The sequence below is a fragment of the Engystomops pustulosus genome, chromosome 9 (genome assembly GCF_040894005.1).
Source record: "Engystomops pustulosus chromosome 9, aEngPut4.maternal, whole genome shotgun sequence".
NCBI lineage: Eukaryota > Metazoa > Chordata > Amphibia > Anura > Leptodactylidae > Engystomops > Engystomops pustulosus.
In genome coordinates this window covers 59,879,861-59,898,717 of record NC_092419.1, presented here as the reverse complement: position 1 = coordinate 59,898,717, position 18,857 = coordinate 59,879,861, and the positions used below count along the sequence as shown (strand labels likewise).

The following is an 18,857-nucleotide window of genomic DNA, read 5'->3' as shown; positions in this document are numbered from 1 at the left end:
GGCTCCTGCTGCTGGTGACACCTCCACACTATATCATGGTGCCACTCTGCAGGCTCCTGCTGCTGCAGATGCCACCTCAACAATATATCATTGTGCCACTCTGCAGGCTCCTGCTGCTGCTGCTACTGACGCCTCCTTCACTCTATATCATTGTGCCACTCAATGGCCTACCATCTTGCCACCACCTCCACACCTCTGACCTCATGCTGCTGTTGCTGCTGGTGCCACCTTTGGAGTTCTTTTTTGTCAGGAAAACTGTAATGTATAATGGATGTGGTGTCTCTAATATTCAAATTTAAATGGAAAATTTCAACTTCTAATTCAAACTTCGGCATTGTGCCACAATGTGGCCTCCTCTGCTTTTGGCTATATGGGCTCCTGCTGTTGGCATTGTGCCACCCTGCGGGCTCTTGCTGCTACTGATGCCACCTCCACACTATATCATTGTGCCACCCTGCGGGGTCCTTCTGCTGCTGATACTGATGCCACCTTCACACTATGTCATTGTGCCACTGTGTGGGCTCCTGCTGCTGCTGCTACTGATGCCACTTTCACACTATATCATTTTCCCACCCTGCTGGCTCCTGCTGCTGATACTGATGCCACCTTCACACTATATCATTGTGCCACTGTGTGGGCTCCTGCTGCTGCTACTGATGCCACTTTCACACTATATCATTTTCCCACCCTATTGGCTCCTGCTGCTGCTGACGACACCTCCACACTATATCATGGTGCCACTCTGCAGGCTCCTGCTGCGGCAGATGCCACCTCCACAATATATCATTGTGCCACTCTGCAGGCTCCTGCTGCTGCTGCTACTGATGCCTCCTTCACTCTATATCATTGTGCCACCCTGCCGGCTCCTGCTGCTACTGATGCCACCTCCACACTATATCATTGTGCCACTCTGTGGCCTACCATGTTGCCGCCACCTCTACACCTCTGACCTCATGCTGCTGCTGGTGACACCTTTGTTGTTCTTTTTTGTCAAAGATTTGATATTTTCAGGAAAACTGTAATGTATAATGGATGTGGCGTCTCCAATCTACAAATTAAAATTTACATTGAATACTTCGAATTCAAATTCATTTCAAACTTCATCATTGTGCCACAATGTGGCCTCCTCTGCTGTGGTTTTTGTGGGCTTCTGCTGATGCCACCTCCTCACTATATCATTGTGCCACCCTGCGGGCTCCTGCTGCTGCTGCTTCTGATGCCACTTTCACACTATATCACTCTGTGGCTTTCCCTGTTGCTGCCACCATGTTGTTACACCTTTGGGCTCCTGCTGCTGCTACTGCTTTTGCCGCCACCTCCACACTCTTATCATTGTGCCACTTTGTGGCCTCCTGTTGCTGCTGCTGATGCCATCTCCACACAATATAATTGTGCTCCTCTGTGGCTTTCCCTGTTGCTGCCACCATGTTGTCTCCACCTGTGGGCTCCTGCTGCTGCCGCCAACTCCGCACTCTTATCATTGTGCCACTTTGTGGCCTCCTGTTGCTGCTGCTAATGTTGCTGCCACCATGTTCAGTGACGTCAATGCAAAATTACTGCCAACACCCTCTCCACTCTTTAGGGGGGTTTCTACATGTATCCGCGTTTAACAGAACAGGTTCTGTAGTAATCTATGGAATCATCTGATGTCAGTGTAAAAAGAGTGCACTGTTTGATGTTATAGTGCAGTGATGGCGAACCTTTTAGAGCCCGAGTGCCCAAACTAGAACCAAACCTACTTATTTAAATGCAAAGTGCCAACATTGCAATTTAAGTGGTAACATGTTGCTACCTGTTTTGTCAAGGCTTTTAATTGTATCAGCATCCTGAGGACACAAAAACAGTTTCAAGAATGAGGAGAAATTCAGATTATCATTGTAGCTTCCTTCCAGGGCCCCATGAACAGGAAGAAATGCAGGGCCCAGAGCAGGAGCTGCAATAATAACGCAGCCTTGTCTGCACCTCCTTGCTCCTCCTATAGTCCAAGGCTGCTAAGCATGTGTAGCTTTAAAATAGCCCTGATCACAGCATGTCCTGGGTGGCCAGGGACAGTAGCAGGAGGTTTTGAGTCCTGTCTGGAAACTCTGTGTTGGGGTGATGGCCTGGGTGCCCACAAGGAGTGCTCCGAGTGCCACCTCTGGCACCCGTGCCATAGGTCCGCCATCACTGTTATAGGGGGATTTTGGCCCTCAGCTCGGTCCTTTCGAGCTGGCACAGACGTTACCTTGTCAGGCTGCGTTCCCGCTTCGCTTATTTGGTGAAGTTGGCCTCTGTAAGTGCACATGGAAGTGAAGAGTGAAGCGAGTCTAAGAGCGGCGGCTGTCATGTGCGTGTCAAACTAAAACACAGCATTGTTTGAAGACCAAACCATGCTCCCTATGCATATTTAAGCATGGCACAATGTTCTACAACAACCTGCATGCTCTCTGCAGCCAGGAAATACCTGTTTATTAACGTGATTCGTCATGATTCGATTCGGATCAAATTTTTTTGAAAAATTTGGCGAATCGGGGCAAATCGCATTTTAACAAATTCGCCCATCTCTAACGATTATGTTTGCGCAGCCAACCAAACAAAAAAACAACATAAAAAGTGATCAAAAAGTCACATTTACCCCTGCATGATACCAATGAAAAGTAAAAAATAAGCCCTAAAATAGCTCAATCAACAAAATAATAAAAATATTACGCCACTTAGTAGACAGCAATGCGAAATCAAGGGAGTTTTCTCTCCAAATGAATTTTTATTGTATGTAGGGGCACAGCCAATGTGATAAGGCGCCTGAGATGTGCTCCAGCAAAATCAGCCAATAGATGCTCCTTTCCTTTCAAGCCTCACAGTGCGCCCATACAGTAGTTTGTGACCACGTGTGGGATATTACTGCATGCAGGAGAAGTTGGGTAACAAACCATGGGGTGCGTTTACTTTTATAACCCTTTTTTAAAAATAAAAATTTAGGGGCTAAAGCAGGTTTTTTTGGAAAAAGATTGCATGAGCCAAAGTAAGTACTCACTATAAAACATCTGTGGTGGTAAAAAGCTCAATATTAATGTAGATGAATTCTACAGTTGTGCTGCAGTTTCTAAAAAAGGATCATTCATAGTGGGTTGTTCAGTGTTTTCATAGCTCAGGAACTTTTCAAATATACAGGAGGTCCCCTACTTAAGGACACCTGACTTACAGACGGCCCCTAGTTACAGACAACCTCACTGCCACCTATGACCTCTGGTGAAGCTCTCTGGAGGCTTTACTATAGTCCCAGGCTGCAATGATCAGCTGTAAGGAGTCTGTAATGAAGTTTTATTGATAATCCTTGGTCCCATGACAGCGAAAAAAAAAATGAAAATCCAATTGTCACTGGGACAAAAAAATTATCTGGAGCTAAAATTATAAAATAAACAGTTCCGACTTACATAGAAATTCAACTAAAGAACAAACCCAAGGAGCCTATTTTGTACGTAACCTGGGGACTGCCTGTATAATGGCACCAGAAAACAACATCAAAATCTGCTCTCTAAATACCTTCTTCCGCTCTGTGCTCTGTTGTGCGCCCCTAAAGTAGTATTACCGTACTCGTAAGAAATTGCACAACGAATTCTGATATATGTTTTCTCATTTTATCCTGCATCAATGTGTAAATTTTAGGACTAAATAATCATTTTATTCTCAAAATTAAAAAATTTCAAATAGAACCTCCATTTTGATTTAATTCTTGTGAGATGCTTGAAGGGTTAACAAGCTTAAATATAGCTTTTCTGAAAAGTTTGAGGGTGCAGTTTTAAAAATGGGGCAATTTGTGGGGAGTTTCTAATAAATAGAACTTTGAAAACCATTATGAAGATGAATTTTCCTCTAAATATATTGATATAATCTGAAATTGACTTCAAAATTTGGAAAATCGCTGTTGGAGCTATAATAAAATTAATTAACATATAAATATGATGTCAGCATAAAGCAGACATATTGTCAATGTTAGTTACCAACCAATTTGAGCTGTAAGACTAACTGTATGATGAGTATAACATTTAGAAATCAGAAAAATAGGATTTTTTTTTCAAAATTTTCACCAAATTTAAATTTTTTTTTACAAACAAGTGCAAATTAGTTCAACTAAAATATAGCATTAATGTGAAGTACAACATGTCATGAAAAACAGTCTAAAAATAAACTTGGTAAGATAAACCGTTCCAAAGTTATAACTGCTTATTGTGACACAAATTTGTGTCCTAAGGGTCCTTAGGCTGTGTCCTAAGAATGAAAATGAGCTTAGTCTTTAAGGCGCTAATAAGCACTAACTTTAACAATAGAAGTTCTTATCCACAAATCAGTTTTTTCTCAGCATGCTATTAATGATTTTTAAGGACAACATACCGACCCTTTATTTTCCAATTTTCAATTTTTTTCACTGATGAATGGTCTGTGGAAAACATTTTGATGACTGATGACATTGGATTAGTCGAAAAAATTAAATGTGAAAAAGCAAATTGAAGATAATGGTTCAGTAATACTTCAGTGAAAATCACTGAGGCTAGGAAAAAAAACTAATTTGAGCATAGTGCCAAATTAATGCTTCAGTAAGTCCTCAGTGAGCATCACTAAAAATCACTAAAGCATGGATGTGAAAAAATGGATTTGTGAATAAGCCCTTAGAATATTCAACAATAACTGATAATATGCTGAGGGATTAAAAGGAGATTTTCACAGCAAATTTTGCCAGAAATTGGAAGCATTTTACTTATTAAATCACCCCCAAATGTATAAACAAATTAGTTAGTCCACTATTTTATTAAATATATAGTGTAGCATTTAACTTACAATAATTTCATCATTTACTTCTGCACGGATACATGGCCCCAAAAGTCCCAAGTGAGCATCTCTCTCTCCACGAATTGCTGGTTCTTTAAAGCTGCTGTCGAGGTACTCACGAAATACAACTTTCTTATACCTCTGAAATCCATGGGAACGCTGATGCCTAAAAAGTAACAAGGGATGTCACGGACAACTGAAAAGTAATGCTGGAGTATTACAACACTCATATTTTGTTTCATCTTATCTTATGTTTTCATCTTTTATGTCATCTGTTCTTAAAGTTAAAAATATGTAATACAGATCTGTGACTCAATACCTCAATAACAATTTTATTAAGTGCAATGAACCACTCTCAGGTCATTGCACGGCGTGCACTTACACTAGAGATCCTAACAATTTAGTACATAAAGCCCCGCCCACCAACGCAAGATGATATCTATGAATTAAATTCTAACCGCTCAAAACTTATCTGCCACTACCTATACTTTACTTATTAATGTATTCAAAATGGCTTCTGTTTACATAACCCCATGACTTGGAAGTTATGTGGAATAATTTCCTCTGGCCCCATCATGTTATCAGGGGCTCATAACTATGGTTTAAGTCCAAGATTTTTATAAATACATAATCCCTGTATTAATCTCTTTTTCCTAGTTTAAGCGGGAAACCCACAGGACTGGTTTCACCACATACTGATTATCCAGGCTAGGGTGTAAATTGTACACATAATCCAACTCTTTTTTTTAAATTCGTTTTATTAAAGCAAGAGAAAATAATTTATACAGACAGAGCCAGAATAACATTGACACTCTTGGAGATTCCATTTGGCCCCCGGCCTGGCGCTACACTCGACAGTAGGGCAGGGGCTTCTGTCTGTCCATAGTGCTTGATGCGTCTGGAAACGGCAGGAGTGTGATATGGCTGGATGTCATCAGACGGCCGTGCACCCTTTCCTGTCCAGCAGCGGGAAAAGTATAGAAGACGAGGGGAAAGTGGTTAGTACATGATTTTTTTTTTTAATCTAACAGCAGAAAAAGGATGGTGAGGGGCCCATTATATAAAACAATTCACATGGTGCATGGCATCAAAAGTTATTTTACTCATTGAAGGGGGGCCGAGTATATGGGAGGGGGCACTATAGTGAGTAGTTAATAGAGGGTCAGTTTTTAAATATTTTAGGGGGACTACATACTGGGAGCAGGGGTTACTGGCTATATACTGGGGGGGGGGCAGGGGTTGCAGGCTATGTACTGTGGGCAGGGCTACAGGCGATATGCTGGGGCAGGGGCTGCTGGACATATACTGGGGACAAAGGGCTGGCTGTATACTAGGGGCATGAACTGGCTGACTTTATACAGGGGACAAGGGGCTTCTGGCTATATTCTGTGGGCATGAGCTGGCAGGCTATATACTAGGCTTATACCCAAGTCAATAGGTTTTCCCAGTTTTTTGTGTTAAAGAGGACCTTTCACCACCTCACACATGTAGAGATTATAATACCATCCTGTAGGGACGGCTACACAGATTCAGGGGCACTTTGAATCTTCCTTCTAAACCCCCGATTGGGGAGATAACATTCCCATTGTTTGACCATTGTAGTCAGTGTTTGGTCAGAGAGGAGGAGCTGGGGTTGGAGATGGAAGGGTTTGTTACACAGAGTTTGCATCACGGTTACATTTGTGCATTTGCGTTACGGTTATCCTTACGCAGCGTTTGCGTCACGGTTATGCTTAAGCAGCGCTTGCAGCACGGTTACACTTACACAGCCCTTGCAGCATGGTTACGCACCATTTGTATCACGGTTACACTTACGCGGCGTTAGCAGCACGCCTACACTTATTCCGCATTTGCATCATGTTTACACTTACTCGCCGTTTGTGTCATGTTTACTCTTATGTGGCGTTTGAATTACGTTTACTTTTACACGTTTGTGTCATGTTTACACTTACGCAGCGTTTGCATCACGTTTACGCTCAAGCAGCGTTTGCATCACATTTATGAGGCCTTTAGATACACAGAGACAGTATGAGAGAAGATTAGCATAAGACACGCCCCCAGCTCCAGCCACAGCTCCTCCTCTCTGACCAAACACAGATTATAATGGTCACATCATAGTATCATAGTATAGGAAAGGCTGGAAAAAGACGCAAGTCCATCAAGTCCAACCTTTAAGAATTGAATAAATATTTTATCCCCATAACCCGTGATATTTTTTCTCTACAGAAAGGCATCCAGTCCCCTCTTGAACATGTACATAGAGTCCGCCATAACAACTTCCTGCGGCAGAGAGTTCCATAGTCTCACTGCTCTTACAGTAAAGAATCTTTGTCTATGTTGATGGTAGAATCGCCTCTCCTCTAGGCGTAGAGGATGCCCCCTTGTCCTGGTCACAGGCCTAGGTATAAAAAGATCTTTGGAGAGATCCTTGTACTGTCCATTCAGGTATTGTAATGAGGTCTCCCCTCAGTCGTCTTTTTTCTAAACTGAATAATCCCAAATTTTGTAATCTGTCATTGTATTCTAATCCCCCCATTCCCCTATTAATTTTGGTTGCTCTACTGTGCAACTGTTCAAGCTCTACTATATCGTTTTTACTGTACACTATATTCCATGTGTGGTCTGACCAGGGATTTGTATAAGGGCAAAACTATGTCTTTATCATTAGAATATATTCCTCTCTTTATACATCTCAATTTTATTTGCTTTGGCAGCAGCCACCTGGCTCTGGTCACTAAAATTAAGTTTACCATCCACCAATACCCCAAGTCCTTTTCAGCTCCAGTTTTACCAAGTAATTGACTGTTTAGAACATAATTATACTTTTTGTTTCCATGGCCCAAGTGCATAACTTTACATTTATCTACATTAAACCTCATCAACCATTTCTCTGCCCACTCCTCAAGCTTCCACAAATCCCTCTGTAATGCTAAACTATCGGCCTCAGTATTTATTACTTTACACAGCTTAGTATCATCTGCAAATATTGAAACTTGACTGTGTAAACCCACTACAAGGTCATTAATAAAAATATTAAAAAGAAGTGGCCTCAATACTGACCCCTGTGGCACTCCACTGGTAATGTCAACCCAATGTGAGAATGTGCCATTAATGACAACCCTCTGTTTTCTATCGCTAAGCCAATTATTTACCCAAATACACAGATTTTCCCCTATTCCCAGCAGTCTCATTTTATATACCAACCTTTTATGCGGCACGGTGTCAAATGCTTTTGAAAAGTTCAAACATCCACAGCATACCCCAGGTCCAGTCTTGAATTTACCTCCTCGTAGAAACCAATCAGATTAGTCTGACAGGACCGATCTGTCATAAACCCATGCTGACACTGGGTTATAAGGTTGTGCACAGTGAGATACTCGAGGACAGCATCTCTAACAAACCCCTCAAATATTTTCCCCACCACAGAAGTTAGACTCACAGGTCTATAGTTACCAGGATCGCTTTTTGATCCTTTTTTGTATATTGGTACCACATTTGCTATGCGCCAGTCCTGTGGAACATAACCAGCCCTCAGTGAATCTTTAAATATTAAAAATAACAGTCTGTCTTTCACGGTACATCGTTCATGCAGAACCCGGGGGTGTATGCCATGTGGCACCGGTGATTGATCTATCTTAGTGGTTGCGAGGCAGCGCCGTACCTCTTCCTGGGTTAAACTGTTGACATTCCAAAGAGAATTTACATTATTCCTCATTGTGTCTTCCACCAGGGGAATTTCCTGGGTAAAGACAGTTGAGAAAGCGACATTCAGTAGATTGGTCCTTTCCTCATCTCCTTCCTCCATGACCCCCATATTTTTCCTAAGGGGGCCCATACTCTCAGTTTTTAGTTTCTTATCATTTATATACTTGAAAAATAATTTGGAATTATTTTTGCTTTCCCTGGCACTTTTTACAGGATTAATTTTTCTCTTTATAATCCTGTAATGCCGCATTGCTACCGTCACGTTTTAACACCTTAAACACCTTATCTTTCTCGCTTATTGCTTGCCTTACAAGACTAGTTAGCCACATTGGTTTTTTCTTGTTCCTCTTATGCTTTTTCCCATAAGGTATGTGTTTCTCACAGGACTTTTTTAGAATATATGAGAAAAAGTCCCATTTTTGCGGGGGGCTTTTGTCTTTGAGAACATTGTCCCAGTCTATGCCTTTAACCCCTTCCCGACATTTGACGTAATAGTACTGCATCGCGGGAGGTGCGTTAACGCAAAATGCGTCAATGCTTCTGGCGCCGGCTCCTAAACGGAGCTGGTGCCAGGAGCTGCGGGTGTCAGCTATATATTATAGCCGACACCTGCCTCTAACACCCGCGATCGGAGATTTGCGGTGCGCAAGGGGCATTTGATCAGAATCGAGCCCCCCCCCCCCCGCGGCGCTTACCGGGGGGGTCCGCTGCTCCAATCGCAGCCCCAGGACTGCCGGTGCCTGGGGCTGTGCGATCCTCTCCTGTGTGCCGGGTCCGTGCCTTCTGGTAGGACCCGGCTGTAACACACTGAGCATGCGCAGCACGCTCAGTGTGTTACATTACACAGTGTAATACATCTGTATTACACTGTGTAATGTGAAGAAGAGCTTGAACAAGTGATCAGTGGATCACTTGTTCAAGCTAACCTGTCAAAGTAAATAAAAAAATGTTAAAAACATTACATAAAATCATTTTGTAATAAAAAGAATTAATTAATTAAAGTCCCCACATATTTGGTATCGCCGCGTCCGTAACAATCTGTACAATAACTCAGAAACATTATTGGACCCGCTCGGTGAACACCGTAAAAAAAAACCTGAAAAACACGCCAAAAAAGTACATTTTTCATAAAATCTCTACACAAAGTGATCAAAGTGATCAAAAAAAGTTATGTGCGCCAAAATGGTACCACTGAAAAGAACAACTCAACACGTAAAAAATAAGCCCTAAACTAGCTCTGTCAACTGAAAAATATTAAAGTTACGTCTCCGAAAAGATGGCAATGCAAAAACAAATGAGATTTCCTCTATATTAGTTTTTATCCAGTAAAATTGTAAAAATAAATGAAAAACTATATAAATGAGGTATCACCGTAATCGTAGTGACCTATAGAATAAAGATAATATAGTATTTTTAGTGAACGATGTACGACCTCCAAAAAATACGAAAAGTAAACAAAAATTTACAATTTTCTTTTCCTCCATACATTCAAGAGTTAATAAAATCTCATCAATAAGCTAATGACCCACTAAAATGAAGTATTTGTAAAGTGCATCTCATGTCGCAAAAAATAAGCCCTTATATGTCCAAATTGCCAAAAAAATAAAGATTGTATAGCCAATAAAAAGTGACAATGCATAATCTGCTCTGAATGGCGCAGCTTCCCTTCGATGCCCTGGCGTGCGCCAATACAGCAGGTTACCACCACATATGGGGTATTGTTATACGCGGGAGGGATTGGGTATCAAATTTTGTGGAGCGTTTTGGTATTTTATCCACTGAGAATTTGTACATTTTTTGAAAAACACATTAATTTAGCCAAAAAAATTTTACTTTCAAAATTGCATCCGATTTTGTTTTAACCCCTGTAAAACAATTAAAGGGTTAACAAACTTCATAAAAGTTGTTTCACGTACGTTGAGGGGTGTAGTTTCTATAATGGGGTAATTTATGGGGTTTACTTTTATTTAGGTCTCTGAAAGTGATTTGAAACCTGAGCAGTTCCCTCAATAGCAGGATTTTATGCTATTTTAAGCTTTTTTTATGAAAATGTGAAAAATCGCACCTAACGTTCAAAGGCCCATAACATCCTACAAAAATAACAGTATGCATAAAAAACCATGTCCACATAAAGTAGACATTCAGTGAATGTTAGTTATTAATGTTTTTTTGCGGTTATGACTATGTGTGGAAAAAGTAGAACATTTTGAAGTTAGAAAATCAAGAATTTTTCCAAATTTTCACCAAATATCTGATTTTCTTATAAATGAATGCAAAACATACCAACAAAATTTTTCAACTAACATGAAGTACAAAGTGTCACGAGAAAACAGTTTTAAAATCACTTGGATAAAGCATTCCGAAGTTATAACCATTTATAGTGACACAGGGCAGATTTGAAAAAATGGGCCGTGTCAGGAAGGTGAAAAGTGGCTTCAGCGTTAAAGGGGTTATCCGGGTTTAAAAATCTTTTTATGGCCGGGCTGGGGAGGGCTAGTTAAACATAATAAACATGGACTTACCTCCTCCGGCGCCGCCGATGTCCCGCGCCGCGGTCACTTCGATCCGTGCCCCTGTAAACAAACAGGGGCACGGAAGCCGCGCACAGGGAGCTTCCAGTCCGCGTTGTGGACGGCTCCTCCCATCCGTCCCTATCTCTCAGCGTTGTAAGCGCTGGTAGATGGTGCGCATGGGAGCATCCGGCTGGCCGGAAGCTCCCTGTGCGCCGGTGTAATGAAACCGGCGCACGGAGAAGACGGGCCGCGGCGCGGGACATCGGCAGCACCGGAGGAGGTAAGTACATGTTTATAATGTTTAAATAGCCCTCCCCAGCCCGGCCATAAAAAAAATTTTAAACCCGGATAACCCCTTTAAGGGGTTAAGGTCTCCCCTTAGTTCCTGAAAATTTGTCCTCCTGAAGTTTAGAGTGTTTGTTGTCCCTTCCCTAATGCTCTTAGTAAAGCATAATACAAAATCAATGATATTATGATCACTATTACACAGGTTCCCCCCAACCCGTAGTTTTGATACCCTATCAAGGCGGCACTCTGAGCCCTTTCTGTGGGCAAACAGGCCATCACCCTGTAATGTTGCAGGGGAGACGACAGACAACGTTCTGAATATAACAATAAATTTTACTGAACTAGTAATAAATACAGAAAATGTCCATATAATGCAGATAATAATGCAGATGGATTTCCTTTAACCTCACTGCAGGAATGTGGGTCTTTCTTCAGCCGCACGCCTGCGCTACGGGAGACTCCCTCTCTGTCCACGCTGTCCTAAGACCTCACCTGCAGACTGTCCTTTTCTGGTGCTCACCACCAGAGTTCCTGGCACAGTACTTTCTCTCCTTAGTACCAAGTAGGGGCTTATATCTTAGCAAGGAGCACACAGGCACAGCACCACTTCTGCCTCTTATCATCTCCTCTGACCTCTCACCCTCAACCACTTCCTTTTCCTGCTCCTAGCAGAATCTCCTCTTCTGTACCCTGGTGCCATCTACTGGACAAAGATTCACACTGCAGCCCCTTGTTACAACCCCAGCATGAAGTTCACCAGACAGAACTCAAAGAATCTTCCTGCAGAATCTTCCTAAATGATAGATGAATTTGCCCTCCTCCTTTTCAACTGCGTTGGTGTCCTTTGGAGGATGCAGGATTAAAAGTTGTCAATGAACAATGGGAAATACATTACTGCTTAAATTGCTGCGCTGGCACTTTGTAATAAATAACTGGCTTTTGGTTGAAGTTTGGGCACTCAGGCTCTAAAAGGTTCGCCATCACTGCCCTATCAGGTCTGTTAGTAAGGATAAGGTCAAGCAGTGCCCCCTCCCCTTGTTGGCTCCAGGAGTAGTTGCGACAGGTAATTGTCTTTTGTTGTTGACAAGAACCTGCTACCTTTGAAGGACCATGCAGGTTTCTGCCCCCCAGTCAATATCTGGGTAATTGAAGTCCCCAATGATAAGAACTTCATCATGCTTTGAAGCCACATCCATTTCACTTATCAGCATTTCCTCTGCTGCCTCCATTATATTTCGAGCCTTATAACAAACCCCTAGTAATATTTTATTATTCTTTTTGGGACTAATAACATCTCGGGACTAATAACTCTTCAACCGTGGGGGCTAGAAGGAAAAGTGCCCGTGAATCTATGTAGCAGCCCCTACAGAATGACATGCTAATCTCCATAAAAGTGAGGTGATGAAAGGTACCTCGGCTTATACTTGGGTCAGCTTATATTTGAGTATATACGGTAAAATAATTTACAGGGGGCGCAGTATATTAAATAATTAATTGTGGGCCAATATAACATTTATTGGGGAGTGGCAGTATATAAAACAGTTCAAGGGAGGGGCAGTATATTAAATAATTCATTTAGGGGTATTATATTAAATAATTCATTTAAGGGGCAGTTTTTCAAATTCATGGGGCACCCAATATATAAAATAAATGAGATGGCCCAGTATATAAAATTCATGGGGCACTTCAGTATATCGTGCTCATACTATGCGCCTGCCGTCTGGGGGAGAACAATGGCGGCGCCCAGCACGAAGTTAGAGAAGAAAGAAGACGGGCGCGGAAGCCAGAAGAGGACCCGCGCGGACATCGGGGGAGCAGCACTGCACATCGGGGCCATCGGAGGTTGAGTATATAAGTTTTTTTTTTTTTTTTTAATGCTGGGCTGGGCTGGGCTGGGCTGTATACTAGTTGGGGCAGGCTGTATTAATATAAAACAGTATTAATAGGCTGTATTAATATTAAACAGTAATCTGTGGGCAAGCTGTAAACTACTGGGGGCAAGCTGTATAATACTGGGGGCAGGCTGTATACTATAAGGGATGATGAATACCAACAAAGATACCCCCTACAATATATTATGATCCCTATACCAATCAAAAGATGAATACCAAAAAGCAGTATACAGGATCTAAGTAGTCAATAACTATCAAAAGACAAAATGCTATATGACTATGGAATATATTTAAACTTTATTATAACAAATTGACACTCCAAAAATATATTTAAAACATGATAAAACCACAGAAACAACAACATAAAAGGGTGGTGGTCACAAGTACAAGCCAATACATTCCACAGTGGGATATCAAACACAGGCACATAAGGATAGTCACATAGTAGAAGGTAAAATTATTACCAAATGCCCAAACCAGGGCATAATATAACCCACAAGTGCCTACCAATACAATTTTGAGTCACCAGACCACCACCACAGCACCCCGACGCACGTTTCGCCTTCGCTTCCTCAATGGGATGTGCTGTGGTTAGGTCCTGGTGTGGTATTTAAACTGGTAAGCCGGTACGCCCATATTTAGATTTATCCAATAGTTGTTTAACTCACCCAAATTGTAAAGTGGCCTGGTGTGTATAGCGGCGCACACCCCCGGCTCACGCACCCACATCATGAACCGGAAGTCCGGACCCGCCGCCAGGATGCGCGTGCGCTCCGGAGGGGCGCGCACCACCCTGCCATCTTGGGTGCTGGAGGCAATATGGGCAATACTCGTGCCATGGATGAAGTGCACACAATATAGTGAGTGGTATATGATGTAGTTACATTAATCTATAAAACATGTGGGCTATTGCATGAGTTCATATACAATCACAAAGTCAATAAAAACAGGTATATAATGGATACATATGACAACAAATAGATGGAGTTCAAATGCATAAAGATTTTAGCATCATTACAACAACACATGTAAATGCAGACTATAAATGTCATCAAATAAAGTGACAAGTGCAAATCTAATAAAAAGGTATAGATGCTTCCATGATATGAATTATTGTTATATGGGCATAGGAGGTGTTCCAACTCCCTAATATGAATTATTGTAATATGGACATAATTAATATCCCCAATATTATATATAAAAATATAACATGATTGGAATAATAATGATTAAGTGATGTAATAAAAAAAAGTGCATATGGTAATAAATAGAGATGAGCGAACATACTCGTCCGAGCATTGGCGTACTCGAAACTGCTCGTTGCTCGGACGAGTATTTCGCCAGCTCGAGAAAATGGCATCTCCCGCCGTTTTGCTTTTTGGCGGCCAGAAACAGAGCCAATCACAAGCCAGGAGACTCTGCAGTCCACCCTGCATGACGTGGTACCCTTACACGTCGATAGCAGTGGTTGGCTGGCCAGATCAGGTGACCCTGGAATAGAGTAGCCCCTGCCCGCGCTGCTCGCGTCATTCTCTGTCTGGATGCCGCTAGGAAGAGAGCTGCTGCTAGTCAGGGAAAGCGTTAGGGTGTTCTATTAGAATAGTGTTAGGCAGGAGTGATTCTACAAGAACCCAACAGTACTTCTTAGGGCTACAATAACGTTTTATTTTCCTTTTTTATGGTTTGCTTGTGGCTGGGCTTGCTGCTATTAGTAGTGCAGCTAGTACCATATTGTGAGTAATTTGCAGGGAGACTTGCTACCGTTGTGTTTAGCTCTTAGTGACACACATATCCACCTCAAACACTGAAGTGGGACAATTTATTAGGGGTTTGATTTGAATTAGGCAGAGTCTGCTGATTTTTTTTTTTTTACGTTTATTTCTTTTTAGAACTCACAGTAATCTGCCAAAGCAGTGTGCTTTGAGTGTGGGCTAGAAAATAGCCATACCCTGTCCCGAAAATAAGACCCAGTACAATTTTTTTTTCAAGCTTAGAAATATAAGGCCTCCCCTGAAAATAAGACCTAACGGCCGTCATTGCAGAAGTTCCCTCATGCCATACATTAATATTAGTAGATCTTTTATATGCTGCAAGACATTGGAGATGTGACATTGGAGAAAAATTCATGGGATAAAATCCCTGACTGTTGTGGTGCAAATGCTATACAAGCAACTTCCCAGACAAGAAAGTTTTAGTAAACATGAGGGATTGGGGCCAAAGACTCCAATAGAAATGGAGTCACAAAAAATTCAGCATGAAGATCAAAGTTTGGAGAGTCATAAGAATGTTAGAGAAGTAGATTTTTTGTTAAACAATAAATATGTGTTCATGGAAATATAAGACATCCCCTGAAAATAAGACCTAGCGTCTCTTTGGGAGCATAAATTAATATAAGACACTGTCTTATTTTTGGGGAAACACGGTAGGAGAACCCCAACGGCTTATTTAGGCCTACAATAGCGTTATATTTTCCTTTTTTTTGGTTTGCTTGTGGCTGGGCTTGCTGGCATTAGTAGTGCAGCTAGTACCATATTGTGAGGAATTTGCAGGGAGACTTGTGTTTAGCTCTTAGTGACACACATATCCACCTCAAACACCGAAGTGGGACAATTTATTAGGGGTTTGATTTGAATTACGCCGAGTTTGCTGATTTATTTTTTTTTAAGTTTATTTCTTTTTAGAACTCAACAGTAATCTGCCAAAGCAGTGTGCTTTGAGTGTGGGCTAGAAAATAGCCATAGGAGAACCCCAAGGGCTTATTTAGGCCTACAATATCGTTATATTTTCCTTTTTTTTTGGTTTGCTTGTGGCTGGGCTTGCTGGCATTAGTAGTGCAGCTAGTACCATATTGTGAGGAATTTGCAGGGAGACTTGTGTTTAGCTCTTAGTGACACACATATCCACCTCAAACACCGAAGTGGGACAATTTATTAGGGGTTTGATTTGAATTACGCCGAGTTTGCTGATTTATTTTTTTTTAAGTTTATTTCTTTTTAGAACTCAACAGTAATCTGCCAAAGCAGTGTGCTTTGAGTGTGGGCTAGAAAATAGCCATAGGAGAACCCCAAGGGCTTATTTAGGCCTACAATATCGTTATATTTTCCTTTTTTTTTGGTTTGCTTGTGGCTGGGCTTGCTGGCATTAGTAGTGCAGCTAGTACCATATTGTGAGGAATTTGCAGGGAGACTTGAGACCGTTGGGTTTAGCTCTTAGTGACACACATATCCACCTCAAACACCGAAGTGGGCAATTTATTAGGGGTTTGATTTGAATTACGCCGAGTCTGCTGATTTATTTTTTTTTAAGTTTATTTCTTTTTAGAACTCACAGTAATCTGCCAAAGCAGTGTGCTTTGAGTGTGGGCTAGAAAATAGCCATAGGAGAACCATATTGTGAGGAATTTGCAGGGAGACTTGTGTTTAGCTCTTAGTGACACACATATCCACCTCAAACACCGAAGTGGGACATTTTATTAGGGGTTTGATTTGAATTAGGCACAGTCTGCTGATTTATTTATTTCTTACGTTTATTTCTCTTATAACTCAAAGTCATCTGGCACAGCACAAAATCCAGTTGTGTGCTGTCAGTGTAGGTTAGAAACTAACCATAGCAATAGGATAGCATCGTTTTGTTTTAAAAAAAAAAACACAAAAATTTTGAAAATGTTTTACCCGAGGGCTAGGGGTAGAGGACGAGGGAGTGGACGTGGGTGTCCAACTGCTGCAGGGGTCAGAGGCGTGGTCCTGGGCGAGGTGAGACACCACCTGCTGATGAGGGAGCAGGGGAACGCCGCAGAGCTACACTCCCTAGGTTCATCATGTCTCAAGTTACTGGGACTCGTGGTAGAGCACTGTTGAGGCCAGAACAGTGCGAAGAGGTGATGTCGTGGATTGCGGACAATGCTTCTAGCCATTTGTCCACCAGTCAGTCTTCCACGCAGTCCACCCATGTCACCGAAATCGGCACTCCTCCAGCTCCTCCACCTCAGCCTCCTTCCCCCCAGTCTGCCCCCTTCCAGCAAAATTTGGCATTTGAACCGGCGTACTATGAGGAACTGTTTTCTGGACCCTTCCCACAGTCACAAACCACTTGTCCGGTTGCTGCTGAGCTATTTTCCGATGCCCAGGTTTTCCACCGGTCGCAGTCTGTGGGTGATGATGACATTATTGACGTAGTGGAAGAAGTGTGTAAAGAGGTGTCGGACGATGAGGAGACACGGTTGTCAGACAGTGGTGAAGTTGTTGTCAGGGCAGGAAGTCCGAGGGGGGAGCAGACTGAGGGATCGGAGGATGATGAGGTGACAGACCCTAGCTGGGTTGATAGGCCCGGGTGAACACAGTGCTTCTGAGACGGAGGCGAGTCCTATAGCAGAACAGGTTGGAAGAGGCAGTGGTGGGGCCAGACGGAGAGGCAGGTCCAGAGCTGGTGCATCAGCGCCAAATGTTGCCCGTAGTCAAGCTCCCGTGGTGAGGGCTAGATTTTCAGAAGTCTGGAGGTTCTTTAAAGAAACACCGGATGACCGACGGACTGTGGTGTGCAACCTTTGCCAAACCAGGATCAGCAGGGGTTCCACCACTACTAGCTTAACTACCACCAGTATGCGCAGGCATATGAATGCTAAACAACCCACTCAATGGCACCAAGCCCATTCACCTCCAGCCGGGCACACCACTGCTCCTTCCCCTGTGTCATCTGCTAGTCAGCCCCCTGCCCAGGACCACGGCCCAAACACCTCCCATGCGAAAACCCCATCTTCGCCTCCACGATCCTCCACAGCATCCACCAGCGTTCAGCTCTCCATACTCCAGATGCTGGAGCGCAAAAGGAAGTATAGCGCAACCCACCCACACGCCCAAGCCCTCAACGTCCACATCTCCAAGCTGCTTAGCCTGGAGATGCTGCCCTATAGGCTGCTAGAGACCGAGGCCTTTCGAAACCTCATGGCGGCGGCCGCCCCTCGGTATTCGGTCCCCAGCCGCCACTACTTTTCCCAATGTGCCGTCCCAGCCCTGCACAAGCACGTGTCAGAGAACATCATCCTTGCCCTGACCAACGCCGAGTGCTGCCGGGCAGGGCCACTATATATTGCTGACGGCACATTGGGTTAACTTGGTGGAGGCTGGGACTGAGTCTGACCCTGGGGCTGCTGATATATAGCCGACGCCGAGGATTGCAGGGCCTCACGGCGCAGACTGATCTGTGGCTGGCACCGCTGAACCTGTTTGTGTGTGACAACGACCGTAACCTGGTGGCGGCTCTGCAACTCGGCAGACTGACACATGTGCCATGCCTGGCCATAGTTCAGCGTTTCCTCAAGACATACCCCAATCTGTCTGATTTGGTCACCAAGGTCACCAAGGCCTCCAACTGCCCGCTCACCGACTGTTGTGCGACGTTCCCACGAGGTGGAATTCAACATTAATCATATTATCCAGCGTTTACCAGCAGCGCAGCGCGATTGTAGACTGCCAGATGTCAACTTCCACCAGAACTGGTAGTTCCTCAAGTCTACAATGAGGAGTGGACGTGGATGTCTGATATCTGTCAGGTGCTGAGTAACATTGAGGAGTCAACACAGATGGTCAGTGGCGATGCCGCCATCATCAGCCTCACCATCCCGCTGCTTGGCCTGTTGAAAAACTCTCTGGTTAGC

The 18,857-nt window shown here is 43.1% G+C and overlaps 1 protein-coding gene across 5 annotated transcripts in view; it reads right to left on the bottom strand.

Moving 5' to 3' along the window:
- Positions 1-18,857, bottom strand: part of LOC140077099 (coagulation factor VIII-like) — an 810,463-nt gene that overhangs the window by 450,122 nt on the left and 341,484 nt on the right. For all 5 annotated transcript variants that reach the window (XR_011849697.1, XM_072123989.1, XM_072123990.1 and 2 more), the window contains exon 15: positions 4,816-4,972. Coding sequence is in view for 4 of the 5 variants with exons in the window: in XM_072123989.1 (XP_071980090.1) it covers positions 4,816-4,972 (157 nt within the window). In the remaining variant the exon portion in view is untranslated. The remainder of the gene's footprint in view (positions 1-4,815; positions 4,973-18,857) is intronic.